This window comes from Mobula hypostoma, chromosome 25 (genome assembly GCF_963921235.1).
Source record: "Mobula hypostoma chromosome 25, sMobHyp1.1, whole genome shotgun sequence".
Lineage (NCBI taxonomy): Eukaryota > Metazoa > Chordata > Chondrichthyes > Myliobatiformes > Myliobatidae > Mobula > Mobula hypostoma.
Window position 1 is genome coordinate 1,826,061 of NC_086121.1, and position 23,444 is coordinate 1,849,504.

The window sequence follows — 23,444 nt, forward strand, 5'->3', positions numbered from 1 at the left end:
TAGCCCTCACATTAGCTGTTTCTGTCCTGGGAAAGTCTCTGGATGTCCACTCAATCTATGCCTCTTATCATCTTGTACACCTCTATCAAGTCACATCTCATCCTCATTCACTCCAAAGAGAAAAGGCCGAGCTCACTCAACCTATCCTCATAAGACACGCTCTCTAATCCAGGCAGCATCCTGGTAAATCTCCTCTGCACCCAAATGGATGGTAGTTTGCCTCCCAGGTGTCAGGGCCTGCAATGTTTCTGAATAGGTCTACAATGTCCTGAAATGGGAGGGTGACCAGCCAGAACTCGTGTGGTACTAATGACAAAGGTAGAAAATGGGAGGAGGTCCTGAAACCAGAATACAGGGAGTTAGGAAGGAAGCTAAGAAGCAGGACCTCAAGGGTAGTAATCTTGGGATTGCTGCCTGTGCCATGTGACAGTGAGGACAGGAATAGAATGAGGTGGCAGATAAATGCGTGGCTGAAGAATTGGAGCAGAGGGCAGGGTTTTCAGATTTCAGATTTCCGGGACCTCTTCTGGGGCAGGTGTGACCTGTACAAAAGGGAAGGTTTGTACTTGAATCTGAGGAGGACCAATATTCTTGCGGGCAGGTTTACTAGAGCTGTTGGGGGTGGTTTAAACTAATATGGCGGGGATGGGAATCAGTATGATAGAGCTGAGGATGAACCAGCAGGTTTACAAGTAGATGATGTGTGTAACATGAATCTAAGGAAGGCCAGGGCAATGATTGGGTACGAATGCTGACAGACCAAAGAGTTAAATTGTACCACAGAGGCAAAATTCAAATGGCCAAAGAAAGCAGGACTAAAGATGCTGCGGTTAAGTGCACGTAGCATTTGGAATCAGGTGGATGAACTCGTGGCACAATCAGAGATTGGCCGGTATGACGTTGTGGGCATCACTGAGTCGTGCTGAAAGAAGGCCATAGTTGGGAGCTTAACATCAAAGGATATACTTTGTATCAAAAGAAGGGACATGAAGACATTGGCAGTGTGTGGCTCTGTTGGTAAGAGGCCCAATTAAATCTTTAGAAAGAGGTGACATGGAGTCTGCGAATTTTGAATCTTTGTGGGTGGAATTAAGAAATTGCAAGGGTGAAAAAAGACATTATGGGAGTCATATATAGGCCTCCAAATAGTTCCCAAGAAGTGGGGTTGAGATTGCAAAGGGAACTGGAAAAGGCATGTAATAAGGGTAATGACACAATTGTGATGGGGGACTTAATATGCAAAGGGATTGGAAAATCAGGTAGGTGTTGGATTGCAAGAGAGGGAATTTGTTGAATGCCTACAAGATGGCTTTTTAGAGCAGCTTGTGCTTGAGCCTACTCGGGGAAGCGTTTTCTTAGATTGGGTGTTATGGAATAACCCAGAATTTATTTGGGAACTTAATGAAAAGGAACCTTTAGGAGGCAGTGATCATAATATGATTGAATTTATAGTGCAATTTGAAAGGGAGAAGCATTAGTCAAATGTATCAGTATCACAATGGAATAAAGGGAATTGCAGAGACATGAGAGAAGAGCTTGCTCAGATGGATTGGAGGAGGATACTGGCAGGGATGTTGGCAGAGCAGAGATGGCTGAAGTTTCTGGGAATAGTTCTCAAGGCACAGGATAGATATGTCCCACAGATGAAGAAGTTTGCAAATGACAGGGAAGTTAAGGACAACATAAAAGCCAAGGAAAGGGCATATAAGGTGGCAAAAGTGAGTGGGAAGTTGGATGATTGGGAAGCTCATAAAATCCAACAAAAAGCAACTAAAAAGCTATAATGGAAATTATGAAATATGAGGGCAAACTAGCCAAAAATATAAAGCAAAATGATAAAAGTTTTTCGGTTATATAAAGAGTAAGGGGAGTTGAGTATTGATATTGGACCACTGGAAAAATTTTGCTGGTGAAGTAGACAAAGAAATAGCGGATGAACTTGATGGGTATTTTGCATCAGTCTTCACTGTGGAATACACAAGCAGATGTCTGTGAGTGTCAGGGAGAAGGAGTGAGTGCCATTGCTATTACAAAGGAAAAGGTGTTAGGCAAACTGAAAGGCCTTAAGGTGGATAAGTCACCTGGACCAGATAGATGACATCCCAGAGTCTTGAGAGACTTTGCTGAAGAGAAAACAGATGCATTAGTCATGATCCTTCAAGAATCAATTGATTCTGGCATGGTCCCGGAGGACTGGAAGGTTACAAATGTCACTCTGCTTTTTAAGAAGGGAGGAAGGCAAAAGAAAGAAAATTATATGCCAGTTAGCCTAACCTCAGAGGTTACCAAAGTCTATTATTAAGGATGAGATTTTGGGGTTCTTGGAAACGAATGATAAATAAATAAAGTCAGCCTGGTTTCTGTGAAGGGAAATCTTGCCTGACAAATCTGTTAGAGTTCTTCAAGGAAGTAACAAGCAGGGTGGACAAAGAAGAGGAAGTGGATGTCATTTACTTGGAATTTTGGAAGGCATTTGATAAGGTGCCACACATAAGGCTGCTTAACAAGATAAAATGCTATGGCATTACAGGAAAGATATTGGTGTGGATAGAGGTATGGCTGACAGGCAGGAGGCAGTGAATGGGAATAAAGGGGACCTTTTCTGGTTGGCTGCCAGTGACTAGTGGTGTACCTCAGGCGTCAGTATTGGGACTGCTACTTTTCACATTGTTTGTCAATAATTTGGATAATGGAATTGATGGCTTTGTGTCAAAGTTTGCAGATGATACGAAGGTAGGTGGAGAGGTAGGTAGTGCTGAGGAAACAATGGAATTGCAGAAGGACTTAGACAAATTAGAATAATTGGCAAAAAATTGGTAGGTTGAATACAGTGCTGGGAAATGTATGATAATGCATTTTGGTAAAAGGAACAATAGTGCAGAAAATTATCTAAATAGGGAGAAAATTCAAACATCAGAGATGCAGAGGGACTTAGGAGTCCTTGTGCAAGACTCCCAGAAGGTTAATTTACAGGTTGAGTCTGTGGTAAAGAAGACAAATGCAATATTGGCATTTATTACAAAGGGAATAGAATATAAAAGCAAGGAGATAATCCTGAGGCTTTATAAGACACTGGTCACACTGTACTTGGAGTATTGTCAACAGTTTTGGGCCCTGTATCTCAGAAAGGATGTGTTATCATTGGAGAGAGTCCAGAGGAGGTTCACAAGGATGATTCCGGGAATGAAGGGGTTAACATAGGAGGAATGTTTGGCAGCTTTGGGCCTGTATTCACTGGAAATTAGAAGTATGTGTGGGGATCTCATTGAAACCTACTGAATGTTGGAAGGACTAGATAAGGTGGATGTGGAGAGGAAGTTTCCTATGGTGGGGTATCCAGAACTAGAGGGCACAGCCTCAAAATTGAGAGACGACCTTTTAGAACAGAGGTAAGGAGGAATTTTTTTAACCGGAGAGTAGTGAATCTGTGGAATGCTCTGCCACAGATTGTGGTGGGGGTCAAGTCTGTTGGTATATATAAGGTGGAAGTTGATAGTTTCCTGATCAGTCAGGGCATCAAAGGATATGGTGAGGAGGCAGGTGTTTGGGGTTGAGTGGGATCTGGGATCAGTCATGATGGAATGGTGGAGCAGACTTGATGGGCTGAATGGCCTAATTCAGCTCCTATGTCTTACTGTCACCCCTCTAATGTATCCTCATCTTTCCTGTAATCAGGCGAGCGGAACTGAACACAATATCTCAAGTCTGGTCTGACTGACCAGGATTTTATAGAGCTGCAACATTACCTTGTGGTCTTGAGCTCAATCCTTTCAACTAATGGATGGCATTACACTATGGACATTTTTACCCACTCTAACAACTTGCGTGGAAACTTTGAAGAATCGATGAACCTGAAACCTTCGATTTCTCCATTCCTCCACACGGTCTAGAATATTGCCAGTAAACATGTATTCTGCTTCAAATTTGACCTTCTAGCTGAATCACTTCACACCTTCCTGGAAGTTCAGCTACGCACAAGCATTTCTCTCCTCACTGCTGCCCTCCTTGTAACCCCATGGAGAAACTCTCTGAGAAGGGAGCACCAGAGGCTGGGACTGAAGCTAACGGGGGCATCAATTGCCATTCATGCCAGTTTCATGCCAGAAGACTGAGAACATTTTAGAAATCAGAAAAGGATGATTGAAAACTGAACACAGAACACAGAATATTGAATAGCACGACTCTGAACTGGCTATTCAGACTATCTAAAGGAGACGTACAATTAATTATGAGGATGTGTTGTATTAAATATAAAACAGGAGCCACAAACAATCTTCTGGTGGAACTCAACAGTTGAATGGCATCTGTGGGATCTGTGAGGGGAGAGGGATTGTTAATATTTTGCGTTAAGATCCTGCTCACAACTCAAATAGGTTAAATGTCTCAATCTGGAACATCAACAATTATTTTCCCCACAGATCTGACTGATCCACTGATCTTCGCCAGCAGATTGCTCATTGCTCCATATTCAACTATCTGCAGTTACTTCTGTCTCCAGTACACGGACAGGCCAAGAAACAGGCCCTTCAGCCCATCAGGACCATGCTCAACCATCCAGTAGTGAATACGGCCCAATCAGTCACAGTTAAAGCCTTCCTTACATTGAGCACATCTACATGAAACGTTGTCACAGGAGAGCAGCATCCATCATCAGGGACCCCCACCACTCAGGCCATCCTCTCTTCTCACTGCTGCCATCAGGAAGAAGGTACAGGAGTCTTATGACCCACACCACCAGGTTCAGGAACAGCTACTACCCTTCAACCATCAGGCTCTTGAACCAAAGGGGATAATTTCACTCAACTTCACCTGCCCCAGCATTGAAATCTTCCTACAACCTATGGACTCACTTTCGAGGACACTTCATCTTATCTCATGTTCTCGATATTTATTGCTTATTTATTTATTAGTATTTCTTTCTTTTTGTATTTGCATATTGTTGTCCTTTGCTCACAGGTTGAATGCCCAAGTTCCTTGATTCTATTATGGCTATTATTCTACTCTGGATTTATTTGTATGCCCACAAAAAGATAAATCTCAGGTTTGTTTCTGATGACACATATGTACTTCAATAATAAATTTACTTTGAACTTTGAAAACTGGGGAACTTGCTCACGGATGCCAATCCATGTCAATAAGGTTTGCCAGTTTTAAAACAAGTGGGAAAGGTTTGATGTTCATATTTCCACCCATGAACTGTTAGGATGGGAAACAGTTTCTTCCCACCACCACTCCCCCCCCAGGTCGTGAGACGACTGAACTCCCTCCCACCACACAGGTCTCATCACATATGAAGTGCCAGTAGCTTTATTATACTGTGTACTTTTTAACTTGTAAATGCACCTTATACTAAATTCAAGATTCATGATTGTTTAATGTCCAGATTATATAATGTCAAGATTGTTAAATGATTAGTGTGAAGGAGAACCCTTTATGATGTTACTGGCCCTTTTCTGCACCTTATGGTCTTATGGTCTTTATAATCTGTGTTTTTGCCTGTTCTTTCTTGTTTTTTTTTGTACGGGGGCAGGGTGTTTTGGGGGTTGATGACTGTGTTGCCATTTTTTTAAGCTGGGGGGGTGGGTTTGCTGTTTCTCTTTGCACTGATTTCCATGGTTTTCTTTGTTTCATGGCTATCTGGAGATGTTGTATATGTATAAATATTTTGATAATAAATGAACCTTTGAACCTTTCTGTATATATGTCCTTGATGGTGGGTAGACTGGCCATTAGTAAAATAGAATTCAAAGTTCAAAATGCAAAGTAAATTTATTATCAAAGCACATATATGTCATTATATACAATTCTGAGATTAATTTTCTTGTGTGCATACTCAATAAATCTAATAACCATAATAGGATCAATGAAAGATTGCACCCAACCTAACAGAAAAAACAATGTGCAGAAGCCAAAAAACTGCAAATACAAAAAGAAAATATTATTTAAAAAATAAATATCGAGAACATGGGATTAAGGGACCTTGAAAGTGAGTCCATAGGTTGTGAAAGCAGTTCAGTGTTGGGGTGAGTGAAGTTCAGTGAAGTTATCCCTCTGGTCCAAGAGGGGTATTGGATTTATTGAGTATGGACATCTTCAAGGAGTGGTGTCTCAGAAAGTCAGCGTCCATTATTAAGGACCTCCAGCACCCAGGGCATGCCCTTTTCTCACTGTTACCATCAGGTAGGAGGTACAGAAGCCTGAAGGCACACAATCACTATTCAGGAACAGCTTCTTCTCCTCTGCCATCCGATTTCTAAATGGACATTGGACATTACCTCACTTTTTTAATATATGGTATTTCTGTTTTTTGCACAATTTTTAATCTATTCACTATGTATACTGTAATTGATTTATTTATTTGTTTATTATTATTATTTTTTCTTCTATATTATGTATTGCGTTGAACTGCTGCGGCTAAGTTAACAAATTTCACGTCACACAGTGATAATAAACCTGATTCTGATACTATTGGTGAAAAAAATCACTGCTTTTTGAACACAAACATGCACTAAATGACGCTATTTTAAAACTGTTCACTCTAAGCACGGCAACTGTCTCCTGTCCCAACTAAGTGGCATAGAGTCCCATATAAATGAAGGTAATCTCAACTATTTTCTTGGTTAGGTTGTGTTCTTTAAGAGTTGTCCCTAGTAATTGGCTGCCCTAATTAACCAATGGCCCAATTAAGAGGAATTCTCTGTATTTATAAAGCATTGAGATGTGCACCAGGGTAGACGGGGTTATGTGTTGACTGACTATAGAATTAAAATAGACAGTTTCCTGATGGCTGCCACAGAGATTATGGGCCGAATGGCATGCTTCTAAACTGTATGACTCTACAGCAGTTAAGTGCCGCCCTGAGTTATAGAGAGGGAATTTGGTAAGAGACAAATACACAAATTGCCTGAGGAACTCAGCAGGAACTTGATAAGAGAGCTGTGTAGCACTGCAGTGAATAGCGTTGGTGGGTGAGAGGTGGGCTTGTTACGTGTATTCGAAAATCAACACTGCCGCATCTTAAAGCTGCATGTTTAGTCGCTTGCTCTACTCTCTATATACACATAACCCAATTCCGTCTACAAAGTCAGTGATGACACCACTGATGTTGGACTGATCACAGGTGTCAATGAGCAAGATAGGACACCTCCTTTAGTGCTGCTACCCAACATCAGAAAAACTGCACAGCTGATGGCTGAATTCAGGAAGGAGGGAGCGGGTGAACAGCACCAGACTACACTGGGTGAGCAGCAGCCTTAAATTCCTTGGCATTAACAAACTGAATGACCTGCCCTGGGTCTTGCACAAGGAAGAGTCATACAGAGTCAGAAAAGTACAGTTCAAAAACTGGCCCTTTGGTCCACCTAGTCCATGCCAACCATTGAAACGGTCTCCTCCCATCGACCTGCATCGGGATCATAGACCTCCATATCACTACTATCCATATACCTATCCAAACCTCTCTTAAACATTGAAATCGAGCTTGCATGCACCACTTACGCTGGTAGCTCATTCCACATTCTCACCACCCTCTGATTGAAAATGTTTCTTCTCATCTTCCCCTTAAACCTTTCACTTTTCACCCTTAACCCATGACTTAGTCCCACCCAACCTCAGTGGAAAAATCCTTGCATTTACCCTTTATATACCTTCATAATTTTGCATACCTCTATCAAATCGTTCCTCAATTTTCTACATTCCAAACCTATTCAATCTTTCCTCATAACTCAGGTGCTCCTTGCAATATCCTTGTAAATTTTCTCTGTCCTCTTTCACCTTATTTACATCTTTCTTGTAGGTAGGTGACCAAAATTACACACAATACTCCAAATTATGCCTCACCAATGTCTTATACAAATTCAACATAACATCACATCTCATGTACTCATTACTTTGATTTATGACGGTCAATGAGCCGAAAGCTTTCTTTATGACCCTATCTACCTGTGACACTACTTTCAATGGATTATGGGCACGTATTCCCAGATCCCTTTGTTCTACAGCACTACTCAATGCCCTACCATCCACTGTGCACCATTCAAAGTCAAGTCAAGTCAAGTCACTTTTTATTGTCATTTCGACCATAACTGCTGGTACAGGTCACAGTAAAAACGAGACAACATTTTTCAGGACCATAGTGCTACATGGTGCTACAAGTGCACCTCCTTGCACTTGTCTGCATTAAATTTCATCTGCCATTTTTCAGCCCATTTTTCCAGCTGGTCCAGATCCCACTGCAAGCCATGATAGTCTTTCTCGCTGTCCACTACACCTCCAATCTTGGTGTCATCCACAAATATGCTGATCCAGTTAACCACAGTATCATCCAGATCATTGATATAGATGACAAACAACAACAGATCAAGCACTGATCCCTGAGGCATTCCACTAGTCACAGGCCTCCAGTCAGAGAGGCAACCATCTACTACCACTCTCTGGCTTTTCTCACAAATTTACTACTTCATCTTGAATGCAGAGTGACTGAACCTTCTTGACCAACTTTTCTTGGGGGACCTTGTCAAATGCTTTGCTGAAGTCCATGTAGGCAACATCCACTGAATTGCCTTTACCAACTTTCCTGGTAACTTTCTCAAAAAACTATAAGATTAGCTAGACTCGGCCTACCACGCACGAAGCCATGCTGACTATCTCTAATCAGCCCATGTTTATCCAAATACTCATATATTTTTTTCCCTTAGAATACCTTCCAATAACTTTCTCACTACTGATATCAGGCTCGCTGGCCTATAAATTCCTGGCTTATTTTTAGAGCTTTTCTTAAACAGCGGAACAACATTAGCTATTCTCTAATCCTGTGGTACCTCACCTGTCACTAAGGATGACGCAAATATCTATGTCTGGGCCCCAGCAAATTCTGCATGTGCCTCCCACAGTGTCCAAGGGAACACCTTGTCAGGCCTACAACACTAATTTACCTCAAGGCAGCGAACAACTCCTCCTCTGTAATCTGCATAGGGTCCATGAAGTTGATGCTGCTTTGCCTCACTTCTGTAGACTCTGTGTCCGTCTCCTGAGTAAATACAGGTGCAAAAAATCCATTTAAGATCTCCCCCATCTCTTTTTGTTTCATGCATGGATTACCATTCTGATCTTCTGGAGGATCAATTTGCCTTTTGCAATCACTCCTACACCAACTCCTTAGCCATGCATTAAGCTGTATAATCTTCCTAGTTCTGGCCTCACTAGCACATGGCACAGGTAGCAATCCTGAGATCACAACTCTGGAGGTCCTGCCCTTTAACTTAGCACCTAACTCTCTGAATTCACTTTGAAGAACCTGATTACTCTTCCTACCCATGTCAGTGGTACCTACATGGACCATGACCTCTGGCTGTTCACCCCCTCCCCCCCACTTAAGAATGCTGAGGTCTCAATCCAATATATACCAGACCCTGGCACTGGGAGAGAACATACCATTGGGAATCTCGTTCTTGTCCACAGAACCTCCTTTCTGTTCCCCTAACTAACAAATCCCCTGTTACCACAGTGCCCCTCTTCCCTTCTGAGTCAGACTCAGTGCCAGAGATCTGACTGCTGTGACTTTCCTCTGTTAGGTCATCTCCCCCAGAGGATCCAAAGCGATATACCTGCTGTTGAGAGGGATGGCCACAGGGGTACTCTGCACTGTTTCCTTAAGCCCTTTCCCCTTTCCTGACTGTCACCCAGTTTCCTGTGTTCTCTACCTTGGGTGTAACCACCTCTCTCTCTGTCCTATCTATCACACCCTCAGCCTCACAAATGATCCAGAGTTCATCCAGTTCCAGCTCCAGCCCCTTAGTGCGCATTGTTAGGAGCTGCAGCTGGATGCACTTCTCGCAGATGTAGAGGTCAGGGTCACTGGAGTTCTCCCTGCCTTCCCACATCCCGCAAGAGGAGCATTCCACTATCCTGCCTGGCATCTCGACTGTCCTAACCCAGCAGATATAAAGGAGGAAGAAAAATAAACTCATAATCACAAGAGATTCTACAGATGCTGGAAACCCAGAGGAAAACATGCAAAATACAAGACAAACTTGCAGGTCAGGCAGCGTCTATGGAGGGGAATAAACAGTCAATATTTCAGGTCAAGACCCTTCACCAGGACTGGAAAGGAAGGGGGAAGATGCCAGATTAAAAAGGAGCTGGGGAGCGGATGGAGGACTAGTTAACAGGTGATAGGTGGAGCCGGGTGACAGGGCTGCAGAAGAAGGAATCTGATAGGAAAGGGGAGGGGACTATGGGAGGAAAGGAAGGAGGAGGTGACAGGCAGGTGAGGAGAAGAAGTAAGCGGCCAGAGTGGGGAACAGAAGAAGACGGAAGTGGGAGTGGAAAAAATTACCGGAAGGAGAAATTGATGCTCAAGCCGTCAGGTTGGAGGCTACAAGGAAGGCAAGCTGCATCTTTACTTTCTGAGGAGCTTGAGAATGTCTGGCTTGTCACTGAACACGCTAACAAATTTTGACAGATGCACTCTTAGGTACAGAGATGTCAGGGGTAAGTTTTTTTACGCATAGAAACATAGAAACATAGAAAATAGGTGCAGGAGTAGGCCATTCGGCCCTTCGAGCCTGCACCGCCATTTATTATGATCATGGCTGATCATCCAACTCAGAACCCAGCCTTCCCTCCATACCCCCTGACCCCTGTAGCCACAAGGGCCATATCTAACTTCCTTTTAAACATAGCTAATGAACTGGCCTCAACAGTTTGCTGTGGCAGAGAATTCCACAGATTCACCACTCTCTGTGTGAAGAAGTTTTTCCTAACCTCGGTCCTAAAAGGCTTCCCCTCTATCCTCAAACTGTGACCCCTCGTTCTAGACCTCCCCAACATCGGGAACAATCTTCCTGCATCTAGCCTGTCCAATCCCTTTAGGATCTTATACGTTTCAATCAGATCCCCCCTCAATCTTCTAAATTCCAACGAGTACAAGCCAGTTCATCCAGTCTTTCTTCATATGAAAGACCTGCCATCCCAGGAATCAATCTGGTGAACCTTCTTTGTACTCCCTCTATGGCAAAGATGTCTTTCCCCAGATTAGGGGACCAAAACTGCACACAATACTCCAGGTGTGGTCTCACCAAAGCCTTGTACAACTGCAGTAGTACCTCCCTGCTCCTGTACTCGAATCCTCTCGCTATAAATGCCAGCATACCGTTCGCCTTTTTCACCGCCTGCTGTACCTGCATGCCCACTTTCAATGACTGGTGTATAATGACACCCAGGTCTCGTTGCACCTCCCCTTTTCCTAATCGGCCACCATTCAGATAATAATCTGTTTTCCTATTTTTGCCACCAAAGTGGATAACTTCACATTTATCCACATTAAATTGCATCTGCCATGAGTTTGCCCACTCACCCAACCTATCCAAGTCACCCTGCATCCTCTTAGCATCCTCCTCACTGCTAACACTGCCACCCAGCTTCGTGTCATCCGCAAACTTGGAGATGCCGCATTTAATTCCCTCATAGTGGTGAGTGTGTGGAATGGGCTGCCGGTGATGGTGGTGGAGGCAGATACGACAGGGTCTTTTAAGAGACTCCTGGATGGATACATGGAGCTTAGAAAAATAGAGGGCTATGGGTAAGCCTAGGTAGTTCTAAGGTAAGGACATGTTCAGCACAGCTTTGTGGGCTAAAGGGCCTGTATTGTGTTGTAGGTTTTCTATGTTTCTACGCTTCTATGTTTCTACTGTTGAACGTGTCCTGAGAGGTTGCATCAGAGCAATTGAAATGTGGAGGAACGCAAGAGGCTGCAGAAAGTGTTTGACTCTGCCTGGTACATAACAGAAGCAGCAATCCCCATCATTATCTACAGGAGGAACTGTCTCAAGAATGATAAAAGATCCCTGTCATCCAGGCCGCATCATCGTCTTGTAGCCTCCAGGAGGTACAGAAGCCTGAGGTGCCATGCCACCAGATCCAGGAACAGCTACTTCCTTACAACCGTGATCACCAGGCCATTTTCATCACGTTGCCTTCAAAGTTTAAACTTCAAATTAACTTTTTGTTCTAACTGTGATCTTTCTTGTAAAAATTGTGTATAATTTCTTTGTAATTTATAGTTCTCATGTGAATACTGATAATCTGATGCTCCACAGTGGTGATGTTGCTGCAGGCAAGTTTTTCATTGCACCTGTGCACACAGGTACCTGTCCAACTTGACTTTCAAGTTGAATTTGACATTCAGAGAAGTGAACACTCAGAGAGTCCTCTCTCTGGCACCCAGGAGATGATATCTCTGCCCAGGAAAGGCAAATAACAGGCAAAGTCACAACCTCTTGCAGAAATTACAGAAAACAGTGAGAAACTTTTGATAAAAATCAACTGATTAAGATCAATAAAAGAATCTTTCAATTAAAGTTGCACTGATTTGTAGTTTTCCATTAATAAGGTTAGTGAACGTTCCTCGCCAGTTAGTTAAGTGATTCAGTTTTGGAGATTTCTGATATTAACACCATCACTACTACAGACTCTATGCAAAGAACTGATTGTGGACTTCAAAAAGGGTAAGACGAGGAAATATACACTAAACCTCATAGCGGGATCAGAAGTGGAAAGATTGAGAAATTTCATATTCCTGGGTGTCAATATCTCTGAGGATCTCCCCTGAACTCAACATATTGATGCAGTTACAAAGGACACACGACAACGGCTATATCTCGTTAGAAGCTTGAGGAGATTTGGTATGTCACCAAAGACACTTGTAAATTTCTACAGATGTACCATGGACAGCATTCTAACTGGCTGCATCGCCATCAGGTATGGGGGTGGGGGCACTGCACAGAATCCAACTAGCCTCTGTAGTATCCAGGACATCTTCAAGGAGCGATGCTTCAAAAAGGTGGTGTCTATCATTAAGGACCCCATCACCCAGGACACGTCCTCTTCTCACTGTTACCATCAGGAAGTAAGTACAGGAGCCTGAAGGCACACACTCAGTGATTCAGGAACAGCTTCTTCCCCTCCGCCACCTGGTTACTGAACGAACAGTGAACCCATGAACACCACCCCACTACTTTTTAATTTCTATTTTTGCACTACTTACTTAATTTTGCAATACTTATTATGATTCACAGCTTTCTCTCTGATTATATATTGTAACGTACTGTTGCTGCAAAGCAACAAATTTCACACATACGCTGGTGACGTTAGACCTGAATCTGATTCCGATGTGAACGCCTGTCAGTAATGAAAGCCACAATGAAATAAAGGTAAACACGAAGAATTCTGCAGATGCTGGAAATTCAAGCAACAGTCTTGAACATTGACTTCTCTAACTTCCGCTAATGCCCCACTTCCCCCTCGTAACCCATCCATTATTTATTTATATACACACATTCTTTCTCTCTCTCTCCTTTTTCTCCCTCTGTCCCTCTGACTATACCCCTTGCCCATCCTCTGGGATCCCCCCACCTTTTCTTTCTCCCTGGGCCTCCTGTCCCATGATCCTCTCGTATCCCTTTTGCCAATCACCTGTCCAGCTCTTGGCTCCATCCCTCCCCCTCCTGTCTTCTCCTATCATTTTGGATCTCCCCCTCCCGGTCCCACTTTCAAATCTCTTACTAGCTCTTCCTTCAGTTAGTCCTGACGAAGGGTCTCGGCCTGAAACGTCGACTGTACCTCTTCCTAGAGATGCTGCCTGGCCTGCTGCGTTCACCAGCAACTTTGATGAAATAAAGGGTCACATTGACAGTTCCAGTCAGTGGGCTTTGAGTATCTCAGTCCTCCAGTGATATAAACTTCTCCCTCTGCCTTATTCCCTCAATTAGGAACAGCACGCATACACTCACTGTAAAATCAGTGAAGACCCAGTCCTTGGGGAGCTGCTTTGCTTCCCTGTACTTCTCATTAATGTAGTCGTTCAGGTGTTCCATCGACCACACCGTGTCCTCCTTCATGCCACTATACCTGGGGTTCTTCTTCTGGACGGCCTGTGGGGAAGAAATTTCAAAGCTGCAATTGCTGGAGTAAATCTCCGTCTCCTGAGGGGTGGGGAAGGGGAGCAGCTGGATGAATATCCTGGGTGGATACAATGGAGAGATCAGTGAAGGACCAGTTACAACAAAGTTACAGCTTAAACTGAAGGACAGAGAAGTGAAACAACAAGTGTGCAATAATCAAAGAATGAATTTAGACATTTCAATGCCATTGTCATTTGATTAGAAAAACTTGTATAGATTTGTTTTAAAAGGATATTCAGCAATAATTGTTTTAGTAGGGCCTCAAGAAGGTGACATTTACCATCATTAAAGACCTTCGTCATCCAGGACATGCCCTCTTACATCAGGGAGGGGTGCAAGACATGTCCTCTTACATCTCTACCATCAGGGAGTGGGTAAAGGAATCTGAAGACACGCACTTAACTTTTCAGTAACAGCTTCTTCCCCTCTGTCATCAGATTTCTGAACAGTCCATGAATCTGTGACACTACCTTGTTACTTTTTTTTTGGACTATTTATTTGAGTATATTATAGAAATTTTAAGTCTTTGCACTGCTCTCCTGCCACAAAGCACTAAATTTCATGTCAGCGGTCAGTGATAATACAGTAAATCTCATTCTGATTCTGTTAGAGTTACCTGCTAATTTGCTTAAAAATGTCTTTTGAGTGAAAGCAGTTTGTTGGCTGAACATTGAACTTGAAAACAAAAGCTGAACAATTAAAAAAGTACCTTTAGAAATCAAGATTTCAAGAAAAATTCTTCCCTAGGAGGCAACAAGTCCTGAAGGTAGGTCAGTACCACCTCCCTGAAAGAGGGAGTTTTGAAGTAAGGATCTCTCCTCTGCTGGTTGGCTGATCTTGTCATGGTTGTCTGTGGTAGGTGGAAGGAAATGGGTACAACACGATCACTGGTCCAGGAGAAGCAACCAGATTTTACAGAAAACTGATCAGATTATTTTTATTGAGATACGTTGTGGAACAGGCCCTTCTGGCCCTTCGAGCCGCATCGCCCAGCAACCCCTGATTTAACGCTAGCCTAATCACAGGACAATTTACAACGGCCAGTTAACTATCAACTGGTACGTCCTTGGAGTGTAGGAGGAAACCAGAGCACCCGGAGGAAACGCACGCCGTCATGGGGAGAACGTACAAACTGCTTACAGACAGAGACGGGAATTGAACCCGGGCCACTGGTACTGCAGAGCATCATGCTAACCACTACGCTACCAGGCTGATCCATGACACATTACCACTCATGGTTTATTTGTGACTTTCGCCAATACATAATAAATAATAAAACCGCATTCACAAAGACGCTTTTGGGACTATTACTGGTTTATCAGTTTACATTCTCACGGCCCCTTCTATCTAAGCTTCTCGCTGTCTCAGTAACCAAAGACCCTCCAATCCCAGACATTCTCTCTTCACCCCCCTGCCATCAGGCAGAAGAACGAAAGCTCGAAGGTGCATATCCTCAGGTTTAAAGGACGACATCTAACCCACTGTTATAAGACAATTGAATGTTCCTGTAGTATAAGCTGAAGTCTCGAGCTCGCAAGCTACCTTGCTGTGACCTTGCACCCCGTGTCTCCCTGCACTGCCCTTTCTCTAACTGCGTTCCATTCTTGTCTAACCCCATACAACCTCACTGCTCTGTTGCAAGAATTGATCTGTATGAACTGCAGGCGACCATCTGGTCTGTATGAACACTGTGCAAGACAAAACCTTTTCTCGAAACCTCGGTACATACAACAAAAATAAACCAATTTTGTCACTTCACTTCACCTCAGCTTCATTCACTCCAAGGAACACAGATCTAACCTTTCCATAAAACAAAAGATTCTGCAGACGCTGGAAATCCGAGCAACACACACAAAATGCTGGAGGAATTCAGCAGGTCAGGCAGCGTCTGTGGAAATGAATTCTGTTATTGTTTTACCTTGTTCTACCTCAATGCACCGTTGTAATGAATTGATCTGTATGAACAGTATGCAAGACAAAGGTTTTCACTGTACGTTGGTACGTGACAAAAAAAAACAATTTACAAATTTACCAAATTTAAACAGATATTCATTCTGACTGGATTCAATACTGAACATTACAGGGATCACAGAAACCTGAGGTCATGAGCATCAACCCTGCCTGAACAAGCAGTTTCACAATACTTGACTGATCAGAAATTGGGTAATCTTGTAACAACAACAATTTGAGAGTTAATAATGTGAAGAGGAGAGATTTTACAACAGCCTATGAAGCAAGAACGAGTAGACTCAGGACTGAGACAGCAGGATGAGAGAGGAGGGATCGGGACTTGGGACAGTTGTTGACTGGAGTTGATGTGGGTATTTTCGGCCCCTCTCTGGGGCTGCTGGGTAATTGGTTCGGTGCTAATGAACACCTGCCCTGAATTGAGCTGGGCTGCCCCAGTCTCAGCTGCACAATTCCCCGTGCGCTGCAGAGACACGCACAAACAACAGAGAAATACCCAGAAGACAATTGTCAGTTCCAGTCCAATGATTCACACAAAATAATGAAATGCTGTATACCCTCTTGTGGAGTTTGGATTCTTTATATCTTATAATTGGTCTGGGGATTTAGGCCATTTTTGACACAGGTTTGTTGTTTCAATGTTTTGATTATCACAATTCTGGCAGAAGGTTATTGATGTCACAAGAACAAAGGAAACAGGAGAAGATGTTTGGCCCTAGCAAGCTGGAGTCACAGAAGTGCCATCCAGACCCCCTAACTGTTACTCCCTCACCCTTCCTTGTGTAGCTGAGTTGAATTAGACGAATGGCATAATTCTGCTCCCTTTGCCTTATGGTCTCTCCCTCTGCTTGGCTCTGACCATGCACGTACATCCTCGACAGAATCCAGAAGGGACATGAGCTGCCCTCACTGAGTGAGCTGTTGTGATGTCCCAGAGTGAAATTACCAGTTGCCCTCAGATTTTGAACTGCATATTGACTGGAGGAGCCAAACTGGCAAGGTATCATAGAAAAGAAATTTGAGCAATTCAGGGATTGATGTTAGAGCGGTGCATGTACTGCTTGGTCCAGAATGGTCTAGTTTATTTTATTTTACAGTACTATGCAAAAGTCTTAGACACATATACATACATATATATTTATAGCTGGGTGCCTAAGATTTTTGCATAGTACTGTAGTAACTTTATGTATTGCACTGTACTACTGCTGCAAAAAAAACTAATTTCATGACATAACCAAGCAGAGTTCACTGCCAAGAATGCCCACCAGCGCCTTTACTTCCTGAGAAAACTAAAGAAATTTGGCCTGTCCCCTAAAACCCTCAGTAACTTCTATAGATGCACCGTAGAAAGCATTCTTCTAGGGTGCATCACAACCTGGTATGGAAGTTGTCCTGTCCAAGACCAAAAGAAGCTGCAGAAGATCGTGAACACGGCGCAGCACATCACAGAAACCAATCTTCCGTCCTTGGACTCACTTTACACCGCACGCTGTCGGAGCAGTGCTGCCAGGATAATCAAGGACACGACCCACCCAGCCAACACATTTTTTGTCCCTCCTCCCTCCGGGAGAAAGTTCAGGAGCTTGAAGACTCATACGGCCAGATTTGGGAACAGCTTCTTTCCAACTGTGATAAGACTGCTGAACGGATCCTGACCCGAATCTGGGCCGTACCCTTCAAATATCCAGACCTGCCTCTTGGTTTTTTTGCATTACCTTACTTTCCCTTTTCTATTTTCTATTTATGATAAATAATTTAAATTTTTAATATTTACTATCGATTCTTACTGCAGGAAGCACGAAGCGCAGAATCAAATATCGCTGTGATGATTGTACGCTCTAGTATCAATTGTTTGGTGACAATAAAGTAAAGTAAAGTATGTGAGTGATGATAAACCTGATTCTGATATGGGTCTCTATTGTGGACTGAGATTGGGAAGGGGACAGGGAGAGGGGAATCATGGTTGGGCAAAGGGGAAGGGAGAGTGGAGGGAGTAGGAACCACCAGAGAGATATTCTGTAATGATCAATAAACCAATTGCTTGGAATCAAACTACCTTGCCTAGTGTCCCAGGGCTGGTCGTGTTAGCACCCACACTGCCACCCTCCCAGCATTCCTTCTCTGCCAGCTGTCCCACACTCCTCCCGCGGCGTTCCACTCTTGCCATTCCCAAAATCCTTTGCTCACGCCAGATTTACAAATGGGCTCCCCGCTCCACGTTGACAAATACCGTATTGTGCAAAAGCCTTAGACTCCCTAGCTATGTATACTGTTTGTGCCTAAGATTTTTGCACAGTACCATATTTTATTTTATTTAGTGATACAGTGATACATTTAGTATGTGGCTCTTTAAGCCACACTGCCCAGCAGCCTCTGTTGTAACCTGAGCCTAATCACAGGACAATTTACATTGACCAATTAACCTACTAACTGCTACATCTTTGGAATGTGGGAGGAAAGCAGAGGACACAGAGAAAACCCTTGAATTCGAGAGGGATACAGACTCCGTACAGACGACATCAGAACTGAACTCTGAACTCCAACTCCCCAAGCTGTAATAGCATCATGCTAACTACTACTCTAGATATGGTCTCATGCAATGAAGAAGGATTATTAAGGGATCTTGTGGTTAAAGACCCCCTGGGGGTTGTGAGCACAACATGTTAGAGTGCCAAATGTACCTTGGGGATGAGCATCACAGGTCATACAGTCACGGAGTCACAGAAAAGTCCATCACTAATGTCTCCTCTGCTTTCCTCCCACATTCCAAAGATGTAGCAGTTAGTAGGTTAATTGGTCATGTCCTCAAGGTGGACTGGGTAAACAGGTCGAGTGGGCAAAAGACTGCCAAATGGAGTTTACTGTGGGGAAGTGTGAGGTAAGTGAAGTCAAAGGAGATTATTTTCTTAATGGAGAAAGAAAGTGCAAGTGAGTGAAATTCAGAGGAATCAAGAAGTTAGCTGGCAGTCCCACAAATATTTAAGAAGGCAAATGGCAAAGAGTTTGGAATTTAAACTAGGGAAGGGTTATTCCAGTTGTTAACCGATGTTGGTGAGACCACAGCTGGAATATTGTACACAGGTTATGTTTCCCACCTATAAACAGAGCTGCTAGCATCAGAGGGGAGTCACCAGGCTAATTCCTGGAATGAGATGCTCATCCTAACAAGAGAGATGAAGTTGTTTGGGTCTTGGACAGTAGAGAATGAGGAGTGACCTCATTCAAAGATATAAGATCTTAAGGGGCACTTGACAAAGTAGATGTTGTAATGTTTCCACTGATGGGAGAGCCTCGAATAAGGGCACATAGCAATGAGATAAGGGGCTGGAGAACTACAACAGAGGGGTAGAACTATCTTCCTGCTGAGGGTGATGTATCTCCGGTGGGTGGTGGATGAATGTGTAACATGCAAAAGGTGCAGGGCTAGACTATGTAACTGACCATGAACAATGGGGCAAATGTGTAAGAGTCTAATGGAGAGAGAAATGTGCATGTAACAAATAGCTTGTACAAAATGCAGAATCTGCAGCAGAACAACCATGCGAAGGGCAGATTATGTAACCAACAGTGTTTGTAATGGGTAGGGTGAGTTCCAGATGGAGTATATAACAGGGCAAGCATATCAAGGGCTGGGTGTAATCAGAGTCGAGACTGTGCAGTATCTGAATGCTTAATGGGATGAATGTGTCGAATGGGATAACTGTGCCACAGGCAACGCGGCTAACACCTAAACACAAGAGATTCTGCGGGTGTTGTGGTACACAGCCAGTAGAGTATCACCAGTCATATTCCAGCACGGAGATGATCAGAGCTAACACCAGAAAACCCATCGTCACCAGAACAAGGCGGGAAAACTGTTGGCTCAGACTTCCTTTACCTGATTGGTCAAGTGATCTGTCAGATCGTCAGAATTTGGATTGTATTCATTACAGGTCAGCTTGGCATAACCATGGCGAAAAAAAGTCACAAAGGGTGAACTGCAGGCGATTAGGAAGTAGGAGCGGACATCAAATTTCCTGCCTTCCAAGAGCAAGGGCTCATCAATGTATCTGCTTGAGAAAAAGATGGAGGCACTTAACTAACTGGTTTTCTCAAAGTTAAGGATTTATCTAAATGTCAAGTTTATTGATAACTCCATTCATGGAGAGTTTCACCTCTGTCACAAACAGTAGATATTCCTTCTCCTCCCTCTACTTTTTGACTATTCTATTTTCCTCAGGTCTTCTGCTGTTTTCCTTTTTTTCCTTTTGGAACTCAGAGAATCCAATTAAGATAAGAAATAAAAAACAACACGTTAAGAACTCCCAGCAGGTCATGCATCATTTATGAAGGGAGAGGGAATGTCAACGGTCCATCTGATGAGCATTTCCAGTGTTTTACAACATAGAACAGAGAACAGTACATTACAGGAACAGGACTTTCAGCTCACAATGCTGTGCTGAAACAAATAAATTAATCAAATGGCCAATACAATATCCATATCCTTCCAATTTCCTTACAACCACGTGCTTATCTAAATGTCTCTTAAGTATCTCTAATGCCACTACCACCAGCCTAGGCACTGCATTCCAGATGCCCACCACTCTGTAAAAATACTTACCCCTCCCAACTTCTTTGAAATTACCTCCTATCACGTTAAATGCACGCCCTCTGGTATCAGACATTTCAACCCTGGGAAAAAAATACTGTCTATCTACTCTATCTATGCCTCTCATTATATTACTGTGCAATAAACCAGAATTAATTAGGAAGCTTAAGGTAAAAGAACCCTTCGGGGAAATTGATCATAATATGATCGAATTCACCCTGAAATTTGAGAAGGAGAAGCTAAAGTCAGATGTATCAGTATTACAGTGGAGTGAAGGGAATTACAGATGAACGAGAGAGGAGTTGGACAGAATTGATTGGTAAAGAACACTGGCAGGGATGACAGCAGAACAGCAATGGCTGGAATTTCTGGAAGCAATTCTGAAGGCACAGGATATATGCATTCCAAAGAGGAAGTAGTATTCTAAAGGAAGATGGCACAACCGCGGCTAACAAGAGAGGTCAAAGGCAACATAGAAGCCAAAGAGAGGGCATATAATAGAGCAAAGATTAGTGGGAAGTTAGAGGATTGGGAAGCTTTTAAAAACCAACAGAAGGCAACTAAAAAGGTAAAGATTGAATACGAAAGTAAGCTAGACAATAACATTAAAGAGGATACCAAAAGTTTCTTCAGATACATAAAGTGTAAAAGAAGGATGAGAGTGGATATCGGACTGCTGGAAAACAATGCTGAAGAGGTAGTAATGGGGGACAACAAAATGGCAGATGAACTGAATAAGTATTTTGTGTCAGTCTTCACTGTGGAAGACACCAGCAGTATGGCAGAAGTTCCTGGTGTCAGGGATCATGAACTGGGTGACTATACCATTACTAGAGGGAAGGTTCTCAGAAAACTGAAAGGTCTGACAGTAGATAAGTCACCTGGACCAGATGGTGTACACCACAGAGTTCTGAAAGAGGCAGCTGAAGAGATTGTGGAAGCCTTAGCACTAATCTTTTCAAGAATCACTAGATTCTGGAATGGTTCTAGAAGACTGGAAAATTGGAAATCTTACTCCACTCTTCAAGAAGGGAGAGAGGCTGAAAAAAGGAAACTATAGGCCAGTTAGTATGATGTCAGTAGTTGGGAAGATGTTGGAGTCAATTATTAAGGATGAGGTCTCAGGGTACTTGGAGGCACATGACAAAATAGGGCGTAGTCAGCATGGTTTCCTCAAGGGAAAATCTGATCTGACAAATCTGTTGGAATTCTTTGAAGAAATAACAAACAGGATAGATAATGGAGAATTGGTTGATGTTGTGTACTTGGATTTTCAGAAGGCCTTTGACAAGGTGCCACACATGAGGCTGCGTATGATTCCATGGATCGGCCGTGGCTGACTGGCAGGAGGCAAAGAGTGGGAATAAAGAGAGCCTTTTGTGGCTGGTGACTAGTGGTGTTCCACAGGGGTCTGTGTGGGGAAGGATTCTATTTACATTATTATGATTTGGATGATGGAACTGATTGCTTTGTTGAAAGGTTTGCAGACAATATGAAGATAGGTGGAGGGGCAGGTAGTTTTGAGGAAGTAGAGAGGGTGCAGAAGGACTTAGAAAGATTAGGAGAATGGGCAAAGAAATGGCTGATGGAATACAATGTCGGGAAATGTATGGTTATGTACTTTGGTAGAAGAAATAAAAGGGTTGACTAATTTCTAAATGGAGAGTAAATACAAAAAAAAACAGAGGCACAAAGGGACTTGGGAGTCCTTGTGCAGGATTCCTTAAAGGTAAATTTGCAGGTTGAGTCAGTGGTGAGGAAGGCAAATGTAATGTTAACACTCATTTCAAAAGTACTAGAATATAAAAGCAAGGATGTGATATTGAGACTTTATGAAGCACTAGTGAAGCCTCAGATGGAGTATTATGAGGAGATTTGTGCTCCTTATCTTAGAAAGAATGTGCTGAAACTGGAGAGTGTTCAAAGGAGGTTCATGTGAAGAGTGTTAGATGGTTCTGAGCCTTTATTCACTAGAATTCCGAAGAATGAGGGATGACCTCATTGAAACCTATTGAATGGTGAAAGGCCTTGATAGAGAGAATGTGGAGAGGATGTTTCCTATGGTGGGAGAATCTTAGATCAGAGGACGTAGCCTCATAATAGAGAAGCGTTCTTTTAGAATGGAGATGAGGAGGAACTTCTTCAGCCAAAGAGTGGTGAATTTGTGGAATTCTTTGCCACAGGCAGCTGTGGAGGTCAAGTCTTTATGTATATTTAAGGTAGAGGATGTTATGTTATTCTTAGGTTATGTTAGATTTGTAAATGGTTAAGGTATGAAGTGATATGGGAGAAGGCAGGAGATTGGGACTGAGAGGAAAATAGGATCAGCCATGATGAAATGGTGGAGCAGACTCGATGGGCCAAATGGCCTAATTCTGCTCCTATATATTATGGTCTAATAAACCTCTATCAGAGCTCCCCTCAGCCTCCGCTGCTCTAGAGAAAACAGCTCTCGCTTGTTCAACCTTTCATTATAGCACATGGCCTCTTATCCAGGCAACACACGCTGGTAAACGTCTTCTACACCATCTCCAAAGCCTTGATCAACACACGCTGGTAAACGTCTTCTGCACCATCTCCAAAGCCTTGATCAACACACGCTGGTAAACGTCTTCTGCACCATCTCCAAAACCTTGATCAACACACACTGGTAAACGTCTTCTGCACCATCTCCAAAGCCTTGATCAACACACGCTGGTAAACATCTTCTGCACCATCTCCAAAGCCTTGACGTCCTTTCTATAATGGGGTGACCAGAACTATATGCAATACTCCAGATACAGTCTATTGTAACATAACTTCCTGACTTTTGAACTTAATGCCTTGATGAATAAAGGCAAGCATGAGCAAGTTTTCAGTTTATAGAGAGTGGGATCGATGAGAACATGTGAAGACCTAATAGCCAACATTCTCCTTTAATGTTAAAG

At 43.0% G+C, this 23,444-nt stretch overlaps 1 protein-coding gene across 1 annotated transcript in view; it reads right to left on the bottom strand.

Annotated features, from left to right (window-relative positions):
- The window catches only part of LOC134337781 (protein polyglycylase TTLL10-like), a 172,687-nt gene that overhangs the window by 12,558 nt on the left and 136,685 nt on the right, over positions 1-23,444 (bottom strand). Inside the window, exons 8-9 of the mRNA XM_063033018.1 lie at positions 19,807-19,978; positions 13,791-13,931 (exon numbers count right to left, since the gene is read on the bottom strand). Coding sequence (XP_062889088.1) covers positions 13,791-13,931; positions 19,807-19,978 — 313 coding nt within the window. The remainder of the gene's footprint in view (positions 1-13,790; positions 13,932-19,806; positions 19,979-23,444) is intronic.